This window comes from Emydura macquarii, unplaced genomic scaffold (genome assembly GCF_026122565.2).
Source record: "Emydura macquarii macquarii isolate MOO-44397 ecotype Brisbane River unplaced genomic scaffold, CSIRO-AGI_Emac_v2 contig_1230, whole genome shotgun sequence".
Lineage (NCBI taxonomy): Eukaryota > Metazoa > Chordata > Testudines > Chelidae > Emydura > Emydura macquarii.
In genome coordinates this window covers 12,656,780-12,678,442 of record NW_027131367.1, presented here as the reverse complement: position 1 = coordinate 12,678,442, position 21,663 = coordinate 12,656,780, and the positions used below count along the sequence as shown (strand labels likewise).

General features: G+C 49.0%; 2 protein-coding genes across 5 annotated transcripts in view; one reads left to right on the top strand and one right to left on the bottom strand.

The window, feature by feature from the left end:
* Positions 1–6,356, top strand: part of HID1 (HID1 domain containing) — a 41,424-nt gene extending 35,068 nt beyond the window's left edge. For 2 of the 4 annotated variants that reach the window (XM_067547512.1, XM_067547511.1), the window contains exons 16-20: positions 2,294–2,374; positions 2,682–2,729; positions 2,832–2,923; positions 3,385–3,543; positions 4,029–6,356. In XM_067547512.1, the coding sequence (XP_067403613.1) occupies positions 2,294–2,374; positions 2,682–2,729; positions 2,832–2,923; positions 3,385–3,543; positions 4,029–4,092 (444 nt within the window). In that variant the 3' untranslated portion in view covers positions 4,093–6,356. The remainder of the gene's footprint in view (positions 1–2,293; positions 2,375–2,681; positions 2,730–2,831; positions 2,924–3,384; positions 3,544–4,028) is intronic. The other 2 variants (XM_067547514.1, XM_067547513.1) reach the window with 1 other exon arrangement.
* A 5,206-nt stretch (positions 6,357–11,562) lies between these two features.
* On the bottom strand, positions 11,563–20,740 carry OTOP3 (otopetrin 3). The gene is made up of 6 exons (XM_067547836.1): positions 20,344–20,740; positions 18,408–18,544; positions 16,559–16,617; positions 15,453–15,548; positions 13,546–14,470; positions 11,563–11,733 (listed from the first exon to the last, which is right to left on the bottom strand). Exons 1-6 carry the CDS (start codon positions 20,738–20,740, stop codon positions 11,563–11,565), a joined length of 1,785 nt encoding a protein of 594 aa, XP_067403937.1.
* Between the last annotated feature and the right edge of the window lie 923 nt (positions 20,741–21,663).

Sequence of the window (21,663 nt, the reverse complement as noted above, 5' to 3'; positions counted from 1 at the left end):
TGGCTAGGCTGCTGTTTATGTGCACTTGGACTGCCGCAAACTCCCTTTCCCTTGCCAGCTGGCTGCCTACAACTGAACAACTCTGACCTCACAAGATATAGCAGCTCAAAGTGTTGCGATCTAATGCACTGAGCAAGGGACCCCATCTCCTCTAATGATTCTCTTTGTGGCTTTAGTTGTACACAGGCTTAGGGATCTGATCACATGGCTGCAAAGGCAGGATTGGGGCTGTCGAGCCCAGTGTTGCAGACACCTAAACACGCAAGTAACTACGTGCGTGAGTCCAGTGGGACTATTTGCATAGCTAAGTGTTTGCAGGACTGGGGCCAAACAGTAGACGTGATGAGATGAGCAACGAAACATAGGGTGTGGTGGGGTGAGAAAGGGTAGGGGTTATAACAGCACAGTCAGACGGTGCTTTTGTTTAGGTACAAGCCTGTCTCCATGGATGCATGTTGATCTAGTTGGTTCAGACCATCTAAACAAAGAGAGCCGGGAATACTTGAGTAAATCATGTCCTTCTTCTAAAGTGGCTATTTCCACACACTCCCCCTCCCCGCAAGACCCTTCACCCGGTAGTGTGAAGTTCAGTCCCCTCCTCACGCTGACTGAGTTAAAATGCTCCCTTGAGCCTATTGCAATGATCTCCTCTTATCAGTGGGAACCATCTCGAAAGCATCTTTGTTTACCATATTGCAGCATAATTCCATCCAACGGCCCCTAAACATGTCAGCAGCGAGACAGATGCAAAGTGGTGGCGGGAAGTTGGGAAGGGCTATGGGAGAGAGAAAGAGGAAGGGGGCCAGGGCAGGTCTGCTAAAACGGGTATTTTTATGAATTTATTTTTAGAAGCTTGATTGAGACAGGATACTGAAGCTGAACCATAAGGATGTTGTAGCTGCAAACATTGCAAAACTGCCTTATCATTCCGATGTTGAATAGACCAGAATAAATATAATCCCAGAGAACTGAGATTCCCTGGCTTGTTTTGCTTACCCTCCTGATGCTCTCATTCTAGAGCTGTGCTGCTGGTTTTGGCCCCGGGTCACCAGGTTACTTAAGTACGTACCTGTCTGTCTTTAATCACATGAGTAGTTCGATTGGATTAAACAGGACAATTTAAGTGGTCTGCAAAATCAAGGCCTTCATCCACTAGGGGTCTGTGGAATAAACTGGTGCATGGTCATACCTCTGTGTAGGATCAGTGACATTCCCTCTTCCCAGCAGCAGAAGCGAGCCATTCCTAAGTACCAGCACTTCTGTGATTCTAGTTGTAAAGATGACCTGCATGTGAAGCCATGTAGAATTGTCTTACTGCCTCTGTGAGTATAGATGGAGACAATGAACATAGGAAGGGAAAACTGTTTCCACTCAGTGGGGCGTGTTGACTCTAAACCCTAATAATGACAATATGAAGATGACTTGCGAAGAAAAAAATGGGGCTCCTTTTTACCCTGTACAAAGAGGCACCTGAAGTGATTTTATAAAGGGGGTATTTTCCCAGCTTTTTGCATTAGAGCTATTCAGTCTAGTCTTCTAGGAAAACATGGCAGACGCTGAGTGACCACAGAACTAGGAGGATTATGACATCACTGTCTCAAGGGAGTAAAACCAGAGTATTTGTAGAGGGGAAGAGATTTGTAATTAGACGATTTAAAACTCTTTGACCAAAGCTTTCAAAAGTGACGAGTGATTTTTAGGGCTTATTTTTTGGTTTCTCTCTTAAGACACCCTAGAGGCGCCTGGCCTGTTTTTCACAAAGTGCTGCTAACCAAGTCTCAGAAAATTGGGCTCTATTAAGATATCTCATGTTGGGCACCAAAAAACTGTGACACCCCCAAATTACTAGTCACTTTTGAAAGCCTTGGCTTCTCTTTTGTTTGTTTAATACCTGTATGACTCAGACCTTCTTTCCTTATCAGAAAGAAGCAAAAAAACAGGCCCAAACCAACTTTTTCCCTCATGTAGGTCCTCTTAACTATACCGCTGTTCATGGTCTTAGTAGAGTATCAAGGTTTCTGGCCAGAGTTGTAACCTTGTCACTTCCTCACACAATCTGACCTCTGGCTGAACTGTGTTTGAACCCAGGCCGTATCACAGTAAAAGGCTAGTGCATTAGACAGAACAGTGGGTAATTAAATGCTGGTGGTGGTACTTTTTCCAGGCTGGGGACCTATCCAGGCTGCTTGGCATAGTGATTCTCCAGTGTGGCCAGGAGGAAGAGGCAGTGTTCAGCAGGAAACATCCTGCTAACTATTCTGTGCTCATATTGACTCTGATTGTATATTAACAGGAGGCATCTCAGCCCAAACGGGATCGAAGGCGTCTATCCAGCGCATCCTTGAGCGGGCAATGGATCCCAACTCCTGACTGGGTGAGAGGAGCCGGGGCAAGGGAAATACCCAAGGAAAGGGATTGGGGTAGAACTCCTGTTTCCATAGCTGGGATGTCCCAGCTGTGCTGAGGATATTGCTGCAGATGAATCTCTGTGCAAAATTTCCACTGACTCGGGGCCTGATCCAAAGCCAGTGGAATGACTCCCATAGACTTAGTGAGTTTTGAGTCAGGCCCTTAGTGCATATCAAGGCTTCTGTACTCTTGTGATAGTCCTTAGAGAGAGACCCTAGTGTGGACAGCTCCCTCTCCAGGGTTTCCCACTGACTCCCTGTTTCTCCCACTAGATACACATCCCTCTTCAGAGACTTCCAAATCTGAATACTCAACATATTGTGAGCAGTGATACTTAAATTGCTAAGCATTAACATAACCTGTGAGCTGTTCATACACAGCTTCATGGGCACTGATCTCCTTGGGGGGCTTTTTACCCACAGGTGATGTCTTGGAAATCAAAGCTGCCTCTGCAGACAATCATGCGGCTCTTACAGGTGCTGGTCCCCCAGGTGGAGAAGATCTGCATTGATAAGTAAGTGTGTTGTGTTATGTAATAGGTGTGAGGCTGGAGGGGTTTGATTGGAGGCTGGTTGTGAGTGGCTAAAGGATATGATATAATCTAGGAGACAATCTAAGGTTTTACCAGCGATGGACTTGAGTGCATGCCTAGAGGTCAGGAACTCAGGCCATGAATTCAAGTCCATCTATTTCTTTCCTCTTGTGGTGCTTTCAGCTACATTTACAACTTCAGCAGATACCAGGCGCTAGAGCTCTCCCCGATCTTTCCGTTTATCTAGTCACTTACACAACTGCCTCTTTTCAGTGGGAGCAGCTCAGGAGTCACGCCCATGGGCTCTTTGTGTGTGTGTATCTGTCCAAACATGGTGTGTATGTGTTTGCGTGGGGCAGTACTGTCTGCTGCAGCAGATTCCACAAGTGGCAATTGAAGATGTCCTGGACACTCCCATCCTCTCTCTCTCTCTCTCTCTGCAGGGGCCTCACGGATGAATCTGAAATCCTCAAGTTCTTGCAGCATGGCACTCTAGTGGGATTGTTACCTGTCCCTCACCCAATCTTGATCCGCAAGTACCAGGCTAACTCGGGCACTGCCATGTGGTTCCGAACCTACATGTGGGGAGTTATTTATTTAAGGTAAAGCAGCTAGATGCACTCTAAGCCCAGCTTTTCCGAACTATTGAGAGGTTTCTATGCAAATCCCTAGTCTGTAGAGCATACTGCTTGCGGCTTGGCCAGCTCTAGACCCTCCCTTCTGTTGTTGGTGTAGAGTGCTGGGAAAACGTGCAGCTACTCTAGGACTTCCCTGTTCTAGCAGCGGGTGCTATAGGGAATAGTGTAGAAAAGCTGGCAGTGGGGGAGCCCAACTGCATCCCCAAGCAGGAGGTGTTGCAGGGAAATGATGGAGGAGCATTGACTGCGTGGGGTCTTGCAGCTCCACCTGTCCCTACCTCTGCTCACAGGAGGCAGTACAGGGCATTGGAGCAGGAGCTCGTGGCTGTTGCAGTCTCTTCTTTGCCCCATTAAATGTCCCCGTTCTGGTTATCCCAGCTGGCAAGATCTGAGTCCCATGAACATGGATTTGTTTCATGGAAAGTGACGCGACCTTCTCTTTCTCTCAGGAATGTGGATCCCCCCATCTGGTATGATACAGATGTGAAGCTATTTGAAATTCAGCGAGTCTAAGATGAGAGAAGGCACTTACCTCTGCTGGGAGAGAAACACTGGAAACAAGGACCTCGCTATGCGCTGCTTCGTCACAGATATTTCTGCATTTCACAGCCAGCTGAGACACCAAAAGGACAATCACTCCCATTTACCTACCCGTCATTTTAAGCTTTAATCAGGATCTGCTCAGAGATACCTGTCTTTTGGCCCACCTCCCTTCCTACCCCTCCCCAGGAACTCTGAGTGAAAAATGCCCAAAGAGTGTCCATTGTGGCTTTGCACTAGAAACCAGACCATTCTTAGGTCTTCAGTCATTCTTTCACTCCTGGGTTTGATTTGGAGACAAATCTGAACCTGACCAGCTGGAAGCTGTGATCTTTTCTGCTCCCTCACCCCCTGGTCAGATTCAGCATTTGATTAAAAGACACTGAATGTAAAGCATTAAACTGGGTCAATGAGGGAAGAAGCTGCTGCTGCAGGAGGTTGGGTTTTTTTTGTTTTGTTTTTTTAAAGAAATACATGGTTTTTGTGGTTCTTTTCCAAAGAATTTATTCCAAGACTCCGTCAGATTGCAGGTTGTCTTGCTGCTGCCTCACCTCACTGTATGTGGCAAGGCAGGAAGATCCTTATTTAGCAGCTGAATGAACAGGGAATGCTAAAGGGAATCTCTTTGCTAATCCACTTCATGTCTGTGTTTTGAGTCCCTCTTTTCCTCCCCTTCTTTGGAAACCAGTGTAGGGTTTTGCAGTAGCCAATGCTTCAGTGCAGTGTCCAAAGCTCTGCTCTTTCTTCTTCTTCTTCTCCACTTTGTCACTCACTGCCTTGGAGGTTTGCAGACCAGGAACGACATTGTGCCTGTAGAGATGGGCTCTTTAAATGACCAGAGTGTATGTGTCTAAAGCCACTTTGAAAACCCTCCTCAGTCTAAGGGGGTCAGTGCAAAGGGCTGGAGGCATCAAAAAGCTCTTCCTTTCAAGGAGAAAGGAACAGTTTGTGTCGCCCTCTGTCAGCCTTCTCCAGCTGCCTGAAGGGGCAGCATTGTCTGGCCTTGGAAGAAGCTATATTCCACCTTCTTTGCTGGGCACGTTGTCACGGCATGTGGGGACTGGTGGAAAGGCTCAATTGTGCACTGCTTTTTCAGGGCAAGGGGTTTGGGGAGGGTCTCAGGGAAGCCTTAAGAAGCTTGATGAAGGCAGCAGGAGAAAAGCAGCTATACACTGGTGGGAATGACTGCTCGAGTGAAGTTGGATCTTTCAGGAGGTCTTGATGGCTTCTGGGTTAAAAAAGCTAGACTATATTGGTTCCCAGGCTTAGTAAGTGTGGGAGGCCATAGTTTGCAGAGATATTGGAAGGTCTGCCACAGTCACAAGATGTAGCCCTGACTTGCTTGATGCAGGGTTGCAGTTCTGTAGGTTGGGGCATGAGCCAGAGGTGTTTCTGTTCCACTGAAAGGATCCTTATGTTGCAGACCAGCTCGCTTGGGCCACAGAATGAGAGGGAAGCTCTCATGGACCAAATCCTATCTCCCATACTGCTTCCTCCTTTGTGTTTCATTCTGCACAACTCCAGGGACCACCACTCAGGATCCCTAGCTTAGAACCACTGCTGTAGATGACTCCATGTAAACAATTCTCCCACCCCGTATGCAGCCACCTTGTAGTTCTTCCCCTTACGAGGAGGTCCATGACGTGGTTTGGGCAGCCATCATGCAGTAGGCCTCTTTCTGGTTTAGTATGGGTAGCTCACTGATCTAGTATCAAAGCAGTCTCCCTCCTGGGGTGCTGGAACTGGACTTAAGCCCCCAGCCCCATTTGGTACTGAAGTATAGCCTGGCAAATCCTTGAAGGACAAGGGATAGATGAAGAAAGGAGCATTTTTCTCTCCACCCCCCACGCATTTTGTCATCACCCTCTCCATCTGTATAAAGACATTTACAGATTGAAGTCTATATTTTGCTTGGCATATCTCTCGTCTGAAGAATGTGATTGGTGGAGCCCTGGTGATGGGCCGTCCTCTGATTGTACTGCCGTTGCACCTCACAGCTGGGGAAGGGGCTTCTTGTGTCCCAGATGCTTGCTTCCCCTCCTCCCGCCCACACACACTCTGGTTTTGTGGTATATTCTGTCCTTTCATTTTGCTTTGTGTATTTTATGTTCGTTTGTGAGTTCCTCTGTGGTTTTATGTTCCTTGATGTTTCAAGTCCAATCTTTGTTCCATGAAAATCAAATTGCACTGTAAACTATTTGCCCATCTACGAAAAGATAAAAATTATCTTAAACATGGCACCTACTTTGACTCTGTCTGTACTAGAGGGGGTTTATGATCTTGTTTGTGTTATTTCTGTGGGCCTACTGCATGATTTATGTGACTGGAGGATATGCTGTCCTGGATTCCTTTGCAATGGGTGGCTTCCCACCTGGTTATCTTTGGTAACTTACCTGACCTCTGCATTCCCTGCCTTTGACATACTGCGGATAGGGTCTGTTAATATGACTGAGGCCAAGGCCAAGGCCTTCACAGGATTCCAACGAAGGATTAGATGCTTATGTGAATGTTGAGTACATAGAATCATAAACATGTAGGGCTAAAAGGGATCTTGAGATGTCATCAAGTCCAACCCCCTGTGCTGAGGCAGGACCAAGTAAACCTAGACCATCCCTGAGGGGGTGTCTGTCCAACCTGTTCTTAAAGACCTTCAATGATGGGGATTCCACAGCCTCCCTTGGAAGCTGGTTCCAGAGCGTAACTATTCTTTATAGTTAGAAATCCCCTCTCCTCCCCCGCCCCCCATCATATTTAACCTAAGTTTCCCTTGCTGCAGATGAATTCTCCTTGACCTGTCTTCAGTGGACATGGAGAACAGTTGATCACTGTTGTCTTTGTAACAGTCTTTCACATATTGGAAGACTTCTCTCTTCGCCGTTTTCTTTTCTCAAGACTAAAATGTCAAGGTTTTTTTAACCATTCTTCAAAGATCAGATGTTCTAAAACTTTTCTCATTCTTCATTGGTGTACCGAGGGGACGGACCAGGCCTCGGGCGCCAGCCTGGGTGGGGGGGACAGCGCCGGGCCGGCCCTTCACAATGTGCAGACGGCTGGGGGTGCAGGTGGCACTGAGCCTCCTGTGCCCCCCGCCCATTGTGAAGGGCTGGTCTGGAGCGCACTTACCCACTGCTCCAGCCCCGCAGCCCAGATGGGGAGGCCTCACCCACCAGGAGCAGAAGTGGGAGCAGCCGCCTCTCAGCCTCCCGTGCCCCCTGCCTGTCGTGAAGGGCTGACTTGGCATCCGCCCCCAGACTGGAGGGGATAGGCCACCCCATCCGAGCTGGCGCTGGGCTGCAGGGCTGGAGTGGCGGGTAAGGGCGGGGGCGCTACGGGCCGGCCCTTCACAATGGGCAGAGGGCGCAGGAGGCTGAGGGGTGGCTGCTCCCACTTCCGCTCCTGCGGTCCCCACCCCCTGTGCATTGTGAAGGGCCAGCATGGCTTCCCCCCCCCCCCAGCCCAGGAGATGAGGCCACCCCCCATCTGAGCCGACACCGGGCTGCAGGGCTGGAGCAGCGGGTAAGTGCCAGGGCCGGGGGACACGTTGGGCTGGCCCTTCGCGATGGATTGGGGTGCAGGCCCCCCTTCCTAGGCCAGGGGGGTGAGGCTGCCCCATCCAAGCTGGCGCTGGGCTGCGGGGCTGCATGGGGAGAGGCGGGCGCCGCACACCGGGTAAGTGCGCAGAGGGGGCGGCGGCAGAGCCAAGCCTGCATTTGACCCCTCGCCCTCCTCCCCGCAGCTACAGACCCCCCTCCCCGGGGCAGCTGGGGGGTGGTGCTGGGACCCCTCTTGCCATGTGCAGGGGGGAGGTGAGGCTTGGGGTGGGGCACAAATGTAGGCTTGGTCCCATGGTGCTGGAGACCTCCGTACGCCACTGTTGTTCTTGTATCTCTCCTCTGGACTCTCTCCAATTTGTCCACATGTTTCTTAAAAGGTGGCACCCAGACCTGGACCCAGCACTCCAGCAGAGGTCTCACCATTGCTGAGGAGATGGGACAGTTCCCTCCTGTGTCTTACACACAACACTCCGTTTAATACAGCCCAGAATGATACTAGCCTTTTCCACAACTGCATCACATTGCTGACTCATTCCATTTGTGATCCACTATAAACCCCCAGATCCTTTTCCCCTAGAGTTTTGATTTTTGTTGTCCGATCTAATTTGAGGGATATAAATCCCATGCCTCAGGGCATGACAAACTATCGAGGGGCAGGATATTGCAGCATTGTCCATTGGGGGTTTCTTGTACCTTAAGCAGCTGATGCTGGCCCCTGTCAGATGCAGGATACTGGTGTAGCTGGACCCTTAGTCCAATCTGGCATGGCAGTTCCTATGCTCCAGAGCTGATAGGTAATTGTCCTCTGGTTGTTGAGACTTAATAGGTGAGCTCATGATGCTGCCACAAGAGACCACGTCCCAGTTTCTTTCTCTTGCTGTGTGTACACGTTTATTGTACATACAGGGTACATCTATGCTGCTAACCTCTCATGGGAGGAAATCTCAGAACCCGGGGCTCCAGATTGGGCTTGCAGGGCGTGTGCTACAACCTAAAAATAGCCACTTAAAAGTTCCCACTCGAAACCTGGTGAGGGGGATGCATCTCAGAGCCCAAGCTCCATCCTGAGCAGGGACATCTACATGACCTAGTGTGAGCCCTGTGGGGCTGAGTCTGCAGACCTGGGCTCTGAGACTTGCTGCCACGAGTGTGCTCTTTGCCATGTCAACATGCCCACACAGTGCTAGTATTTGTATCTCGGTGTTTGGCCTCCAGAACTCCCTGATCAGTTGGAGTCTATCAACTTGAGCGTGACCTTTGGCTCTGGTACCGCAACTCAAACCCAAGTAACTTTCTCTTCCCCATGCACATACATCATTCGTTGCACCAGGATCTTTTGAAAACAAGGGAGAAGGTTTAAGAGCTTTTCATTTGAAAGGAAAGGACCCCGGTGTGTTTCTCTGGTGAGATCCCTGGTACAAACTGAAATGGAAGTAATAATTAACTTTATTGGTGCCTAATTTATTCAGCTGTAAGTTCTCCTGACACTTCTTGTTGACACACGGCTTAGTAAAAGTATTTGAAAGGCAAAGTCCCTGCTCGCTTGACCTGTCTCACTTGTAACTTCCAGACAAGCTGCAGTAATTGTGATCCTCAGATGCCAGTGTTCGGGGCGCTTTGGAGAGGCATTTCCAAATGCTATGAGCACTCTCTGCCCCTGATCGTGGCTTGTAGGGGTTTGTTTTTATACAAGGCCGCAGCTCTGAGAAGCCACACTCTGACTCTAGTCAAACCCTTTTTTAGAGTGATTTATGTTGGATGGGAGCAGTGAAGGTAGAGGTATTTGCACTTTAATCCATCAGCCTTGGTTAAGTGACATGAAGAATTTTGATAGCAAGAAGAGATGGATTGATTGTAAAACTGGGACCTGCCCTTAAATCTTTATATAATCTTTGTACGTGGGAAGGGCGTGATCTGAAGTCTGTTGCGATGAATTGGGGATCTTTCTGTTGACTTCAGTGGGCTTTAGATCAGGCTCTGTGTGCAAAAGGTGAAACAAAGACTGCACCAGAGAAACGGGACCATTCAGATTGTCTTTATTTCTATTCACCGCACTCAGAGCTTGAGGTCCTCGGTCACGAGGGCCACCACTGGCCTTTGTGCTCTCCAGTTCCCCAGCTAAGCACCTTTGATTAATCAAACACCTGATGTGTTTCTCCTCAGGCTACGTTTACACTGACGGCGGCAAAATCGCCCCCGCCAGATCGATCTTTCAGGATCGATGGAGCGGTCAGTGTAGACCCGCTCAATCGATCAGGAAGTCGACTGAATAAGTCCACCCCTTCAAGTAGCGTAGTGCTGAGTCGACGGGAACGGCTCAGTGCAGTGTGAACAGCGCGCAGAAGGGAAGCTGAGCGGTCGGCGTCAGTTACTCTGTGTAGTTTGCGTAACTCCCGTCGACTGCCGCCGAATCGCGCGGTCAGTGTGAACCAGCCCTCAGACACTGTGCGGTGCATTTTTACTCCCTTATTTGCACACAGGTCAATGCACATTGCTGTGTACTGTGCAGACTGTGGAAAGCACAAAGGGAGGGATATTGAGGGGTTTCACAGTAGATTTATTAGTAGCTTATTTTAGGGCTTTCATGGATTTCCAGGCCAGAAGGGACCATTGTGATCATCTAGTCTGACCTCCTCTATAACCCAGGCCATAGAACTTCCCCGAGCTAGACTATCGAAACAGCATGCAGTGATGTGACCTTCGCTCACGCAGAAGGATGAGCTGATTCCATTTCGTAAGAGAACAAGAGATACTCGGTAAAAAGCAGGAACAAGGAATGTCAAGTCTAAACTAAATGGTGATTATAACTCTTTTCTAGTGCTTTTCACTGGACCTGCTCCAAATGCCTCTAGGAAAATTCACTGAGCCCAGTTAAATGGAGTTAGTGAGTTCATTCCCATTCTACAGATGGGGACAGAGCAGTGGGCCCCAAAACTTTTCTGTCATTTTACCTGATCCACCCCCAGAGCCATGGTTGGGAGCCAGTCAGGAGCAGAGCCAGAGCTGCGGTCGGGGGCCGAGGCTGTAAACCGGTCTGCAACCAGGAGTGGGGCCACAGCCGGAGCTCTCGGGAGGTGGATTACCCATGCCAATGGGAAAACCCGTCCTGCTGGCGTGGGTAGTGTCTACACTGATGCGGCACAGATGCAGCTTTGCTGCTGTAGTGTTTCAAGTGTGGACACGCCCTTAGAGAACTAAATATCTTTGAGCATCGGGCCTTAAGTGACTTGCCCAAGGACACACACTGAATTAGTGTCAGGATCAGGAGCAGAACCCAGATCTGCTCTAACCACTACATCATGCTCCGTAGGTGCTCAGATGAACCTTCTGCTTCCATACAGCCATGTGAAAAGCAGACATTTTTGTTCATTTTTGCTTGACAACAGGACACGTGCTTCAGGTATTTCTAGGGTGTCTTCCAGAGATTGCCGATATTGCAGGATGGCTGGCGCATGGGTGGTGGTGATTTTCGAGGTTCTGTGGAGTGCATTTCAGTCTCTGCACCTCCTGATCTTGATGCTGCTCTTATGTTCAGGGGGCTTAAGTGGGAGCTGTTTAAAGTCCCATTAACAGTGTCCTCAGGGCATTTGTGATATTCTACCTACTATTTGGGCACTAGTTTGTTTGCATTGAGCAGTAAGATATTTTACAGACTGGTCTAGATTGTTTTTTTTTCTATGGAGAAAGCTGATACCAGCCTGTTCGAAACACAAAATAACTTCCCTTTCAGAGAAATAGGGCTCAGAGGAACCAAAGTGAAAGACCAAAATGAAAGCGAGCTGTAAGTATCTGTGTCTTTGTTCCTGGGGATCTTCCCCATCCGGCTACGGCTATGTTATTTCAGCTCCATTTCTCCTCCACCCCTGGGCGAGGGCGGATTGGGTCTGGTTCAGGATGACACATAAACCTCCAGGAGCCCCCCGACGGAGTGCATTCTGTAGAACACACCCAGGGGCAGGCCGAAGTTCACGATGGCAAACCAGGTGGAGTAACCGTAAAACGACGTCTCGAGTCCGTTCTCGAAGGCGGGGTGCATCCCGAACGTGGGCATAATCCAGAGCTAGAAGGGTGGTTACCAAGAGCAGAGGTCAGAGGAGGTTAGGGTGTCCTACCTATCTTCAACATCGTCCATGGCACTGGGTATGCTCGAATGCCTACAGTGCTGAATGGACTCAGGACTGGCTGAGGCAGTCACTGGGGGATCTTGGATTAATGGAGCGAGTCCTCTCCCTAACAGAAAACATCTCACTGGGATGTTTCCTCCGCTTACACTACTGCAGTCTCTGCCAAGTAAAACCCTGTTTCTAAAATAACCACGTCCGGAGACCCCGTAACAACACATTTGCCCACACAGCTTGGTTCAGCTTTGACATGTGGATGGGGTGAGGAACTTGGAAAAAAATTTTATGACCTTTATGTATGACTCAGTTTCCCTGTTCAGTTTTGTATGGTGGCCTGATTGCGTGCACAGAGCTAAATCACAGGAGTCTGTGAAGGGAGAGTTACAGAACTGAGCAGGCCAGGAAAAACACTGACAGCCTCTTAAGTACCCAGCTTCAAAGGAGTTAAGATAACAAGGCTGGGCCATCAGCTGGGAGCAGAAGTTACCTAGCAGAAGTTACCTAGCTAAGCCTGGGGTCATAAGATCTGCTAAAAAGGTGCCCATTGCCGAAAAGGAGGGATTTTTGCCAGGGGATGAGCTGAGGCTGGCCAGGACGTGTCACTGAAAAGGCTGAGAAGGTGGGAGGACTCACTCAGAGGCAGAGGAAGTAGGCTGGAAACAGTGAAGGTTGTTTCATGCCAACTCAGAGATGGGGAAGCAGCTAGACCTGCCGGAGCTTTGGATGGAGAGGTTAAACTTGGGAAAGGGAATGTGCATGTAGGTCTTTAAATCTACTTCTGTGAGCTCTATGTACTTCTGGGGCAGAATAAATCATGGTTTATTTTGAAGAAGCTGCTTCTGTCTCGCTGCAAACATCTACTGTCACAGGCTTCCCACGAGACACACCCTTGCACGGTCCAACCCCAGTTGGGCCCGCAGAATTTGTCCCAGTTGGTACCAGGGGATTGTATCCCAGGACCTGGTCTAGGAATGGGCGAATTGCAGAATTCCACCCCAGGAGCGGTAAAGGCCCAAGGCCTGACATCCCTGGATGCGCACTCAGTGACGCTCTGAGAAGGGACAGCAGTACAGCTAGCCCAGTAACCGTGACAGATGGGAGCTACCCGCGTTTTAATCACATCCTCAAGCTCATGTTACAGCTTTTCCAAAGTTTTTATCATGGTCCAGGGATGTGGTTACCGTCTTGTCGACGCTGTTAAATGGAAATGTGTTGTAAGAAGCTCCGTGGACACAGATGTTGTTGCAGATCGGTCCTAATACTGGGGACTCTTGATTACAAGGGCCCATTGCTATCCTCTGTGCTTTGCAGCTTCCTAGTGAGGCACTTTTTAATAAACACCTTGGGTAATAATGTGTCTAAGAACTTCTCATACACTTAAAATCATGGCAGTTGTGGGGTTTTTAGCTGCCGTGAAAATCTCCCTCTCTCCCCATGTACAGAAAATCCAGCCACGCTGGGATCATTAGCATTAAAAAGATATTTTAGGGTCAAGGAAGTGGGTTGTTAATAAGAAAGCTTGTCTCCCATGGTGGCACAGGCCTCACTGTTGGTGTGTAAGAGTTCACTAGCAGGCCTAGGAAATGCTGATGAAGCTTCTCTGGGAGGATGGGTGGTTCAAAGGAAAGAGAAGGAAGGGGTGTGTGGGTGTGCATGAGAGAGAGAAAATGTAGAGCCAGGGTGTTCTCTGTTACACTTGTTCTCATTCCAGGCTCGGTATGTAGAGAAGACAGCTTAAGAGAGATACTCACTATGATATTGCACAAGACCAAGAAGATTGAGATCTCCTTCAGCGCTTTCCTCTTCCAGTTCAAGCGGCTGTAGGTACGGGTGTAGGCACTGGAACCCATCCTGACCTCCTGTTGTGTCTCTAGAGCGTAAACTCTTCTCGGGTCACAGTCTCCGCACTTCTCGCCTTCTTTTGACTCAGTCTCTTTGTCGCCAGGGGGCGGCGTGGGCTCTTGGCCGCTGCGCGACGCAGCCGTCTCGTCACTGGGTGGGCCTGAGTCCTGTGGGTGGGGCCCAGCATGGCTGGCGTCCGTGTCCTCCACCAAAGGCTGCCTGTGAAGCCCCTCGATGATGAAGATGTTCTGGGTGATGAGCTGAATGATGAGGCTGATCGAATAGGTCAGGATGAGTCTGTTCAGCAGGTCTCCGGGGTCGGTGGCCACAATGGCCACAATGGAGAAGTAAGAAATGCCAATCTGGCCCAGGGCAGCTCCCATGAGCAGGATCACGTCCAGGCTTCGGGTCGGGTTTTTCAGAGTATCTAGCTCACGCTCTTCCAAACCATGGATGACCGTTCCAGCCAAGGCGCCCACGGTCATCACCGGGACAAGCACGATGTAGTAGGAATAATACAGCACAAAGGCCGTCTGGCGAGACGCTGAGCTGGTAGCCTGGATCTGGTACGTCATGAAGATGCAGATCCCAATGATCACAGCAGATGTGCCCAGCACCAGCCCAAAGATGACCTCATGGAGCTTGAACTTGGGCGAGGCATGAATGGCCTGCTGGTGAGGGATGTGCCTCCCCACATTCTTCCACATGATGTACAGCATGGAGCAGCTGATGAGGCAGTATTCCGTGTTGAAGGGGTACAGCAAGATGTAGCCCTTCTGGAAGACACGGCAGGCTGTGGTGTTCAGGCAAGTGCATGAGCTGGTCTCATTGCCTGTAGCGAGGAAGGAGGAAGGGGTTTACTTGGGAGGTACGAGCAGCCTGGGAAGTTTTTTTTTGCCTTTTTCCTGGCTACCTGTACTGAGGTTCTGCATACCTGCCTGCCCCAGCAAGTCTAATGATCTGCATAAAGCCCAGGGAGTCTTTGACTGGGGGGGAGGGAGGTCAGAATAATAATACTCAGCATTTCCCATGTTCTGAGCGCTGTACAAACACTGACTAATCAGCCCCCCCGGGGAGGGGGGAATTATTAGTTTCTCCATTTGTACAAGACACAGACAGGTGGTGTCACCTGTCCCAGGCCACACTGCATGCCAGTGGCAAAGCCAGGATCAGCGCTATGGCTTTCCTGGATTCTAGCTCCCGGCTCAATCTGCTAAACTCTCCTCACAGGCATCTGAGCAGCTAAGAGCCCTGGTAAAGTCTACAACATCGACCTGAGGGTGTGAGGGTTCTGCCATGCCATGAGGAATTAGTTGCGGAGGGAAATGGAGCCTTCCACCCTATCACTGCTGAGGATGACTCTCTCTCTCCCTCTGGAAGGAGACCGGACACAGTGCCTGACCATGACTACCTGGGGACCTTGCCCTGTAATATGTATTCTCTTTCCTTCCCTAGCTAGACATCCTCCCAGGAGACCTCTTTATCCCCAAAGTTTAGTGGCTAAATAGTTTTGCAGGCACGTCAGCATGTTCCACACTTCCCACAAACTGCAGCAGGGAGCATCCAAAAATCTAGAGCTCTACGGGCCACCTCAACCTGCAGTTAAACAAAGCTTCCCCTTTCCCTAGAAAAACAGACACCAACTCCTTGTGCTTTAGTGAAGCCATGTGTCCTGACGGGGGGTGACCCAGAAAACTGAATGGCTGGGGCCAAAGGCTAGTGCTGGCCTTGCAGATTCTCCCTCCTACCTGTCTACCTGTAGCTATTAAGAAGCCGTGAAGAATGAGCCATGCCTGGAAAATTCTGCACAAGATCTTTGAGTGCAGATTCTATTTCCTTGTGAACAGAGTCGTTGGTCACCGCTAGCAGCCAGAGGAGGAGATCTGTGGCCATGGTCAGCATCAGCCCACATCTGTGAAAGGGGAACAGCACCTTTACTATGTGTCACCTCAGAGCATCTCTCATGGTTGAGTCTACATCAGGCCATCCTGGAACATTTACCCTTAGCTCCTCCTTGCTTTACAGTGAACCCACATTCTCTGGCTTGTATGATACCATCTGGACTCACACATCTGTGCTTACACACACACTCATGCATGCACTCTCTTGTATTTGCACGCACAAGCACACCCATTCCCTCACACTCAGACACATTCCCACTCGCAGCAGTTTGCCCAGATTCTCACTTGCATTAAATTTACGGCTGAACTCTGAACCTAGTGGCAAACTGTGCCCAAGGCCTGTTCAGGCTTGTTGGTGTCCTAGGAACATCCAATGGCCAGAAGAAAGCTGGCTAACACGTCTAGATGTAATGAGAATGGGCAAAGTCAAGTCAAGTCAAAACCTAGTGCCTCAGCAAAGACGTTCAGTGGAAAGATCCTTGAGGTTGGAGATTGATTTGTGCAATCTCTCACCCTTTAAAGATGAATCTTCCTGCTTAGTGGAAACAGCAGTAATCCCACTGGGCGCCCAGTACTGGCATGGATATCGGATCCAATGCACGTACTGCAATTCTATATGTTGATCTGCGAGGATTGTTCCTCGCTACTATAATCTACAGCCTCCAGTTCATGCTGAATAGGTCATTATCCTCCCCTGAGGAAATCCAAGTGGACTGGAGATGGGATTAGGAAATCAAACCGTTTGGTGCCGCACAGACCAAACAAGAAGATGGATCAGAAGGCAAATCCCATCCAAAGCCCATCTGAAAGAATGACAAATCGATCTGACTTGCATTTAAATATAAAATCCCTCAGTTTTAAGAAACACAGACCTTGAAAGCTGAAATGCAGACTATAAGGAACCCACGGTAGGTCAGCTGAGGAAGGGCAGGTTGAGTCAGAAAGCCCTAGCATGGGTAGAGACAGCGTTCGAAGTAACACGAAGGGCTATTAAACAATGCCCCTCCTCCTCTCTTCCTACCTGCTGAGGTTGTGCTGGACTTGGGTACAATCCTTACAGTGGTGCCATAAAAGGTATGTCTGAAAGCAACAGAAACAATCAGATGAACCTACTGTAAACCCGGTGACGGATGCATGTGCAGATGTGCGTGAGCGAGAGCCTGTGCAAATGCAAGCGTCTGAGTGGGAGCGCGTGGACCTCTGTGCATACGTTGCTGAACGGGTGCAGGAGTGCTTGCGCTTGCGTGTGCATATGCCTCCATACGGCAGCGCCTGCATGAGGGCAAACGTATTCTCCAAAGTGAAGCCAGCTGCTTGACTACACTTGTGATTTGATATGAAAAATATTCGAGAGACCAAATAACCAAGCCTGGCTATTGCCTTGTCTAAAGAGAGAGTCGGACAGTAGGAAAAGGAGGCATCCGTACTATTCTTTCCAGGCAGCGGTTCTCTGGCGCCTGTAGTTCACCTTACACAGAAGAGGTTCTCCGAAGTAGGCATTTAAATTAGCCATATTTGTACTATGGCTTTTTACAAACTAAAAGCACTTTATAACTCACCCAAGACTAAAATCCACCAATCGGCTTTTTACCTTATTTTTCTGTATTAACTTGTTTTGTCCTTATCTTTTGTTTTGGATCCCACATTCCAAATGCTAGGGGCCGTGACGGCACAAACCAGCCTGAGCTAGGACACACCATTTGTGTATCTTGTCTCAGCCAGGTTTCCTATTTGCTAATGCCAATGGTTTAGATCTGCAGAGTGTTGAGGGGGAGCTAGCCATCTTGGCAGAAGGGAACAGAATACGAGTCTGTTAGCAGAACCGCCCACCATTCGTATTTAATATAATATAGACTATTAATACTATTAGTGCTGGCGGCATCTGGTGTATATGTAGCTACACACTGCAGTGAAACGCAAGCTGCGTCCACACTGCAGTGTGTAGCTACACATGTCAGTGGAAGGCTCCAGCAGCAGGTAGGCAGCAGGAGGCTACCCTGCTAAAAATAGCAATGTAAACATGGAGGTATGGCATGGGTGAGTAGGGAGCATGTAGGGTTTGTGATCTGATATGTACCTGCACCCTTCAGGGCCATGCTTCTCGGTCTACACTGCTACTTTACCCATGCAAGGGGGTTTCTCAGCTATGTAACAATAGGAAGCATGCAATATAGATGTGATAGGAAGCAAGCGATAGGAAGTGTGCAGTATAGATACACCATATGTCTGGCTAACATGTAGTTAATATGCTGTGAGGGAGCATGCATGTATGAATCTAATCCTGAAAGAGGGACTTGAATCTACATTTCCTTTTGCACCATTAGGCACAGGAATTTGTTTCTGATAGAATCTGGGGAATTTGCAAATCTGGTTTTCGGTCAGAGGGATGTCCTACTTTACAGAATTTCTGGTTGCGAAGCATGTCTGAATCATTTAAGTGTGCAACTGATTTTGCTATTGGGGTTTGGCAATGGCAAACATAGAGACATCCTGATTTCAAACAAAAAGCTTCCTGGGAGACATCGGTACAGAGACAGCTGTCTGAACGGTTGAAGGGTAATGTACCAGATTTTCACTTCTCTCTGTCTCTTTACTGACTTTGCACAGGGAAGCAGGGGAACTTCCCCTAAATTCCATGATAGATTTATTGTCTTTTATCACAGTAATGATTTCATTTTACTTTTATGTCTTTGAGTGCTATTTGTGCCACGTACGGACACTGTGTACGGTTTGGTATTTAAACAATAACCCGTGTTAAAAATACCTTTAACAAAAAACCCTGCCTCTGATCTCTCCCTCCCTCCCTCCCTTGCCTCCCATCCGTATGACAGTGAGAGTAACCGGATTCCGGAGACGATGGAGTTCCAGACCTGAACACCAATGAAGACGATTTCTATGCACGGGAACAGGATTTCCACTTGGGATTTGCAGTGTCTGTGGCTGACATCATATCCGATCCTGAAAACGTTCAGGAGGATGCTGCAGGCTCCGAACAGCACTAGAGACCCTGTCCAAACAGCAAAGCCATCAGTGAACCAAATGAGCAAGGGTCTGGTGCAAGTTTAGTAAACATCACCCCTTCTCCTGCTTTTGTGCTTCCTGAGCTGGGTGGGGCTGACAGAGTTCTGGTTTTGGGACTTCAGGGGTGGGCCTGAATTCAAATCCTGGATCCAGGTACCCTGAAATGTGGGAAAAATTGAAAATCTCCTGATTGTTTGGGGGTGGGGGGAACCCTGAATCATGATTTTTGAACATTTGGCTTTGGCAATAGACACTTGACTAACACGTGCCATTTTCATGGATGACGTGTGTGTGGGAGGTGGAATTTCATCCCATGTTTTGCACAAGGTGCGGTAGTAGAGACAAGGTCACTGGGCGTGATGATTTCTGTGTAGCAATCTAGCCGTACTGGATATCGCTCAGAAAAGCTGTTTGTTAGGGTCAGAGTTTCAAAGCTGTTTTGGTGTTTAAGGATGCAGATAGGCATCCACTGGGCTTCTCAGAAGCAACTAAGCAGCTTCGGCATAGAGCTGAGTGAAGAATTGACTTTTTAGTTTGGTGGTTGAACTAAAAAATGTTTTTTTTGTTTCAAGTTCACATGGAATGAAACATCTTTCGTTTGTTCATTTTGCTTTCAAGTGTTTTAATCCTTTCTTTTGTTTTTTAAATCAACCTAGCTCAGTTTCAGAAGGAAACATCATTTGGAGACAAAAAATCGAAAGGGGTAGTTCTGAAAACATTGAAACAAAACATTTTGACTTTTTTTCCCCCCTTCCAGAACCATGTGCCAAATTCAACTCATGTTTGCAGATAGCTTCGGCCAACCCCAAACTGCATTTTTCGGCAAATAAACTCAATTATTTGGCCAAAAAATGTCTCCCAGCTCTAGCTAAGCCCTGAGCTCCCAGTGACTTCACCCTAACTTGCTTAACTCCCATTGAAATCAATAGGTGTTAGGTGCCTAGCGTGGGTTAGGTGCTTCTAAGAATCCCCCTAGGCACCTATCTGCATCTTTCAGTGTCTAAAGACCCTTTGAATATGTGGCCCTTAGTTCTTCATTTTACTAATGAGTCTGGGCACTAACTAAAATGCCCTAGTAAAATGAGGACAGTGCAATTTGGAGGTGTCAGCTCATAAACTAAAGCGGGCTGGGCCTGGTCAGGACTTGGATGGGAAGCCCCCGGTGTTGCAAGGAGGGGATTCCCTAAGCAGAAATCTTCCCGTTGAATCGGTACTGAGCCAATGCTCCAGCATGGCACTAAGGGGAGCACAGTACTCCGCTGCCAGAGGTGCCCTTAGCTGTAATGGTGTCCCCCCATTTGTGGCCACTAAGGGTAGGTCTACATTGCAATTAAACACCCACAGCTGGCTCATGTCAGCTGACTTGGGTTCGGGCTGCAGGGCTATAAAATGGCTGCATAGATGTTTGGGTTCAGGCTGGAGCCTGAGAATGGGGAAGAATCCAGGGCAAGGGTTTACAGGGCAGTTTACAAACATCCAGGACTTTAAGGCCCCCCAGCACCCTTGTGAGGCAAGGAAGTCGGGTGACCCCAGTCATTCAGATGGAGAAAATGAGGCATGGGGTGAAAGGGAGGAGAGATGAAGTGACTTGCCCAAGGTCACAGCTTGAGACAGTGGCAGACAGCCTAGATCGCCTCGTTCCCTGTACTCTAACCAGTAGGAAATGCTGTGTTGCCATGCCAGAGGTGGCAGCATTTTGATGATGGGTAAAGTGCTCCCTTGTATGTAAAGTGGTCTGGGTGCAAGGCACTGTATAAAGATAAGAGGGATGCGTGCAGCACTTACCCTTCACCCAGACTGGGCCGGCATGGGAGTCCCTGTACAACACCGCATGGGACTTCCTGCTGGTACCCAGCAAGTAGTAGACGATCCAGCAGAGAGACAGGATCTTGAGGATGGAGAGGAAGATCCAGACATCGCGCAAGATAATTGCCACCCTGTTGAAAATCATGCTGCTTATGAAGGCGCAGCCCAGAAACACCACGTTCATGGCCAGCAGCCCCGAGAAGAGCTGCCCAGCCTTCCGAGCCTGCTTGTCCTTGTGGAGCAGCGAGGCGTAGCACCGGTGCAGCCAGGACTTCTCGTAATGGATCTTCCAGGCTTCTGGCCCTGCTGACGCTGACTCCTCGCCATCAGTTTCCTGGTTAAGGTGCCTCTGCCGGGCCGCTTTCTTGCCAGCCATGTCTCAGCAGTCACGGTTTTCTGCTGTCTGATCGGAAGAAGAGTTCACGCTGGAGTCTTCTGTCCCATTAAACAAAGAGGGATTAATAAAAGCACCAGTGGAGAGGATGTTAGGGGCTGCTGCTGTCATATCGAGCCACTTGGCTTCAGATGGAGACAAAGTCACACGTGAGATGAGTTTGGTGGTCTCAGCTTAGTCCCTGGCACAATTTATCTACATAAACCCTCCCAGGACAAGCCTTGAGTGCAAGAAAAGCAAATGCCCCTGGGGACCTTCCTTGTTTGGGGCCGCTACCTCTCGAGCATACTTTGCCGCTTGTGGGAGGATTTCATCTGTCCTCTCTGGCAGCAGGGTCAGGGAAGGAGGAAACAACTTGCTGCCGAACCCTCTCAGTCTGAGCTGGAGGGTCAGATGTTAAAAGTGGCCTCACCCGTACCAGCAAAGATCCCCCCCCAGAATGATGGAAGGAAAGATGAAAAGACAGACATCTGGTTAAAGGCACTTTGACATGTTCCAGGCATTACCTTTTACAGTCTGCATGCGTGATCCTGAGCCTTTGTCAAGACTGGATACTCCCCCGTGACCAGCACGTGTGTTTGGAAGAGTTGTGAGGCCAGCTGAAGTTTTTGTTGTTGGTTATGATAGCTGGAGGCATTGGGGCAGGAGTACTAAAGACCAGCAGCGCTATTCACATCCTGCTCCCCAGACTTCTCTGCCTCCAGCTTTTCAGCTTGTTCCACGATAAGTATCTAGACCAGTTGCAAAGTTTGGATCTGGCTGTGGATCAGAACTCTAAAGTTCAGGGTTATTTGGTTGTGGGATTTTGATTTACTCACAAAAACACCATGCTATTTTAATGGAATGTCTGAGACAACCAGCCTGCCTGTGTCCGAGGAGCATAAAGCAGAACGGGGACTTTCAAA

Bases quoted from the DNA above. Each gene is read 5' to 3' on its own strand.
- OTOP3 (XM_067547836.1), bottom strand. From the start codon at position 20,740: ATGGCTGGCAAGAAAGCGGCCCGGCAGAGGCACCTTAACCAGGAAACT. The intron at 15,549-16,558 runs GTAGGAAGAGAG...CCCCTTTCACAG, and splicing joins GTCCAGCACAACCTCAGCAG to ATGTGGGCTGATGCTGACCA. The intron at 14,471-15,452 runs AGATCTTGTGCA...CTTCCTCGCTAC, and splicing joins GAAATAGAATCTGCACTCAA to AGGCAATGAGACCAGCTCAT.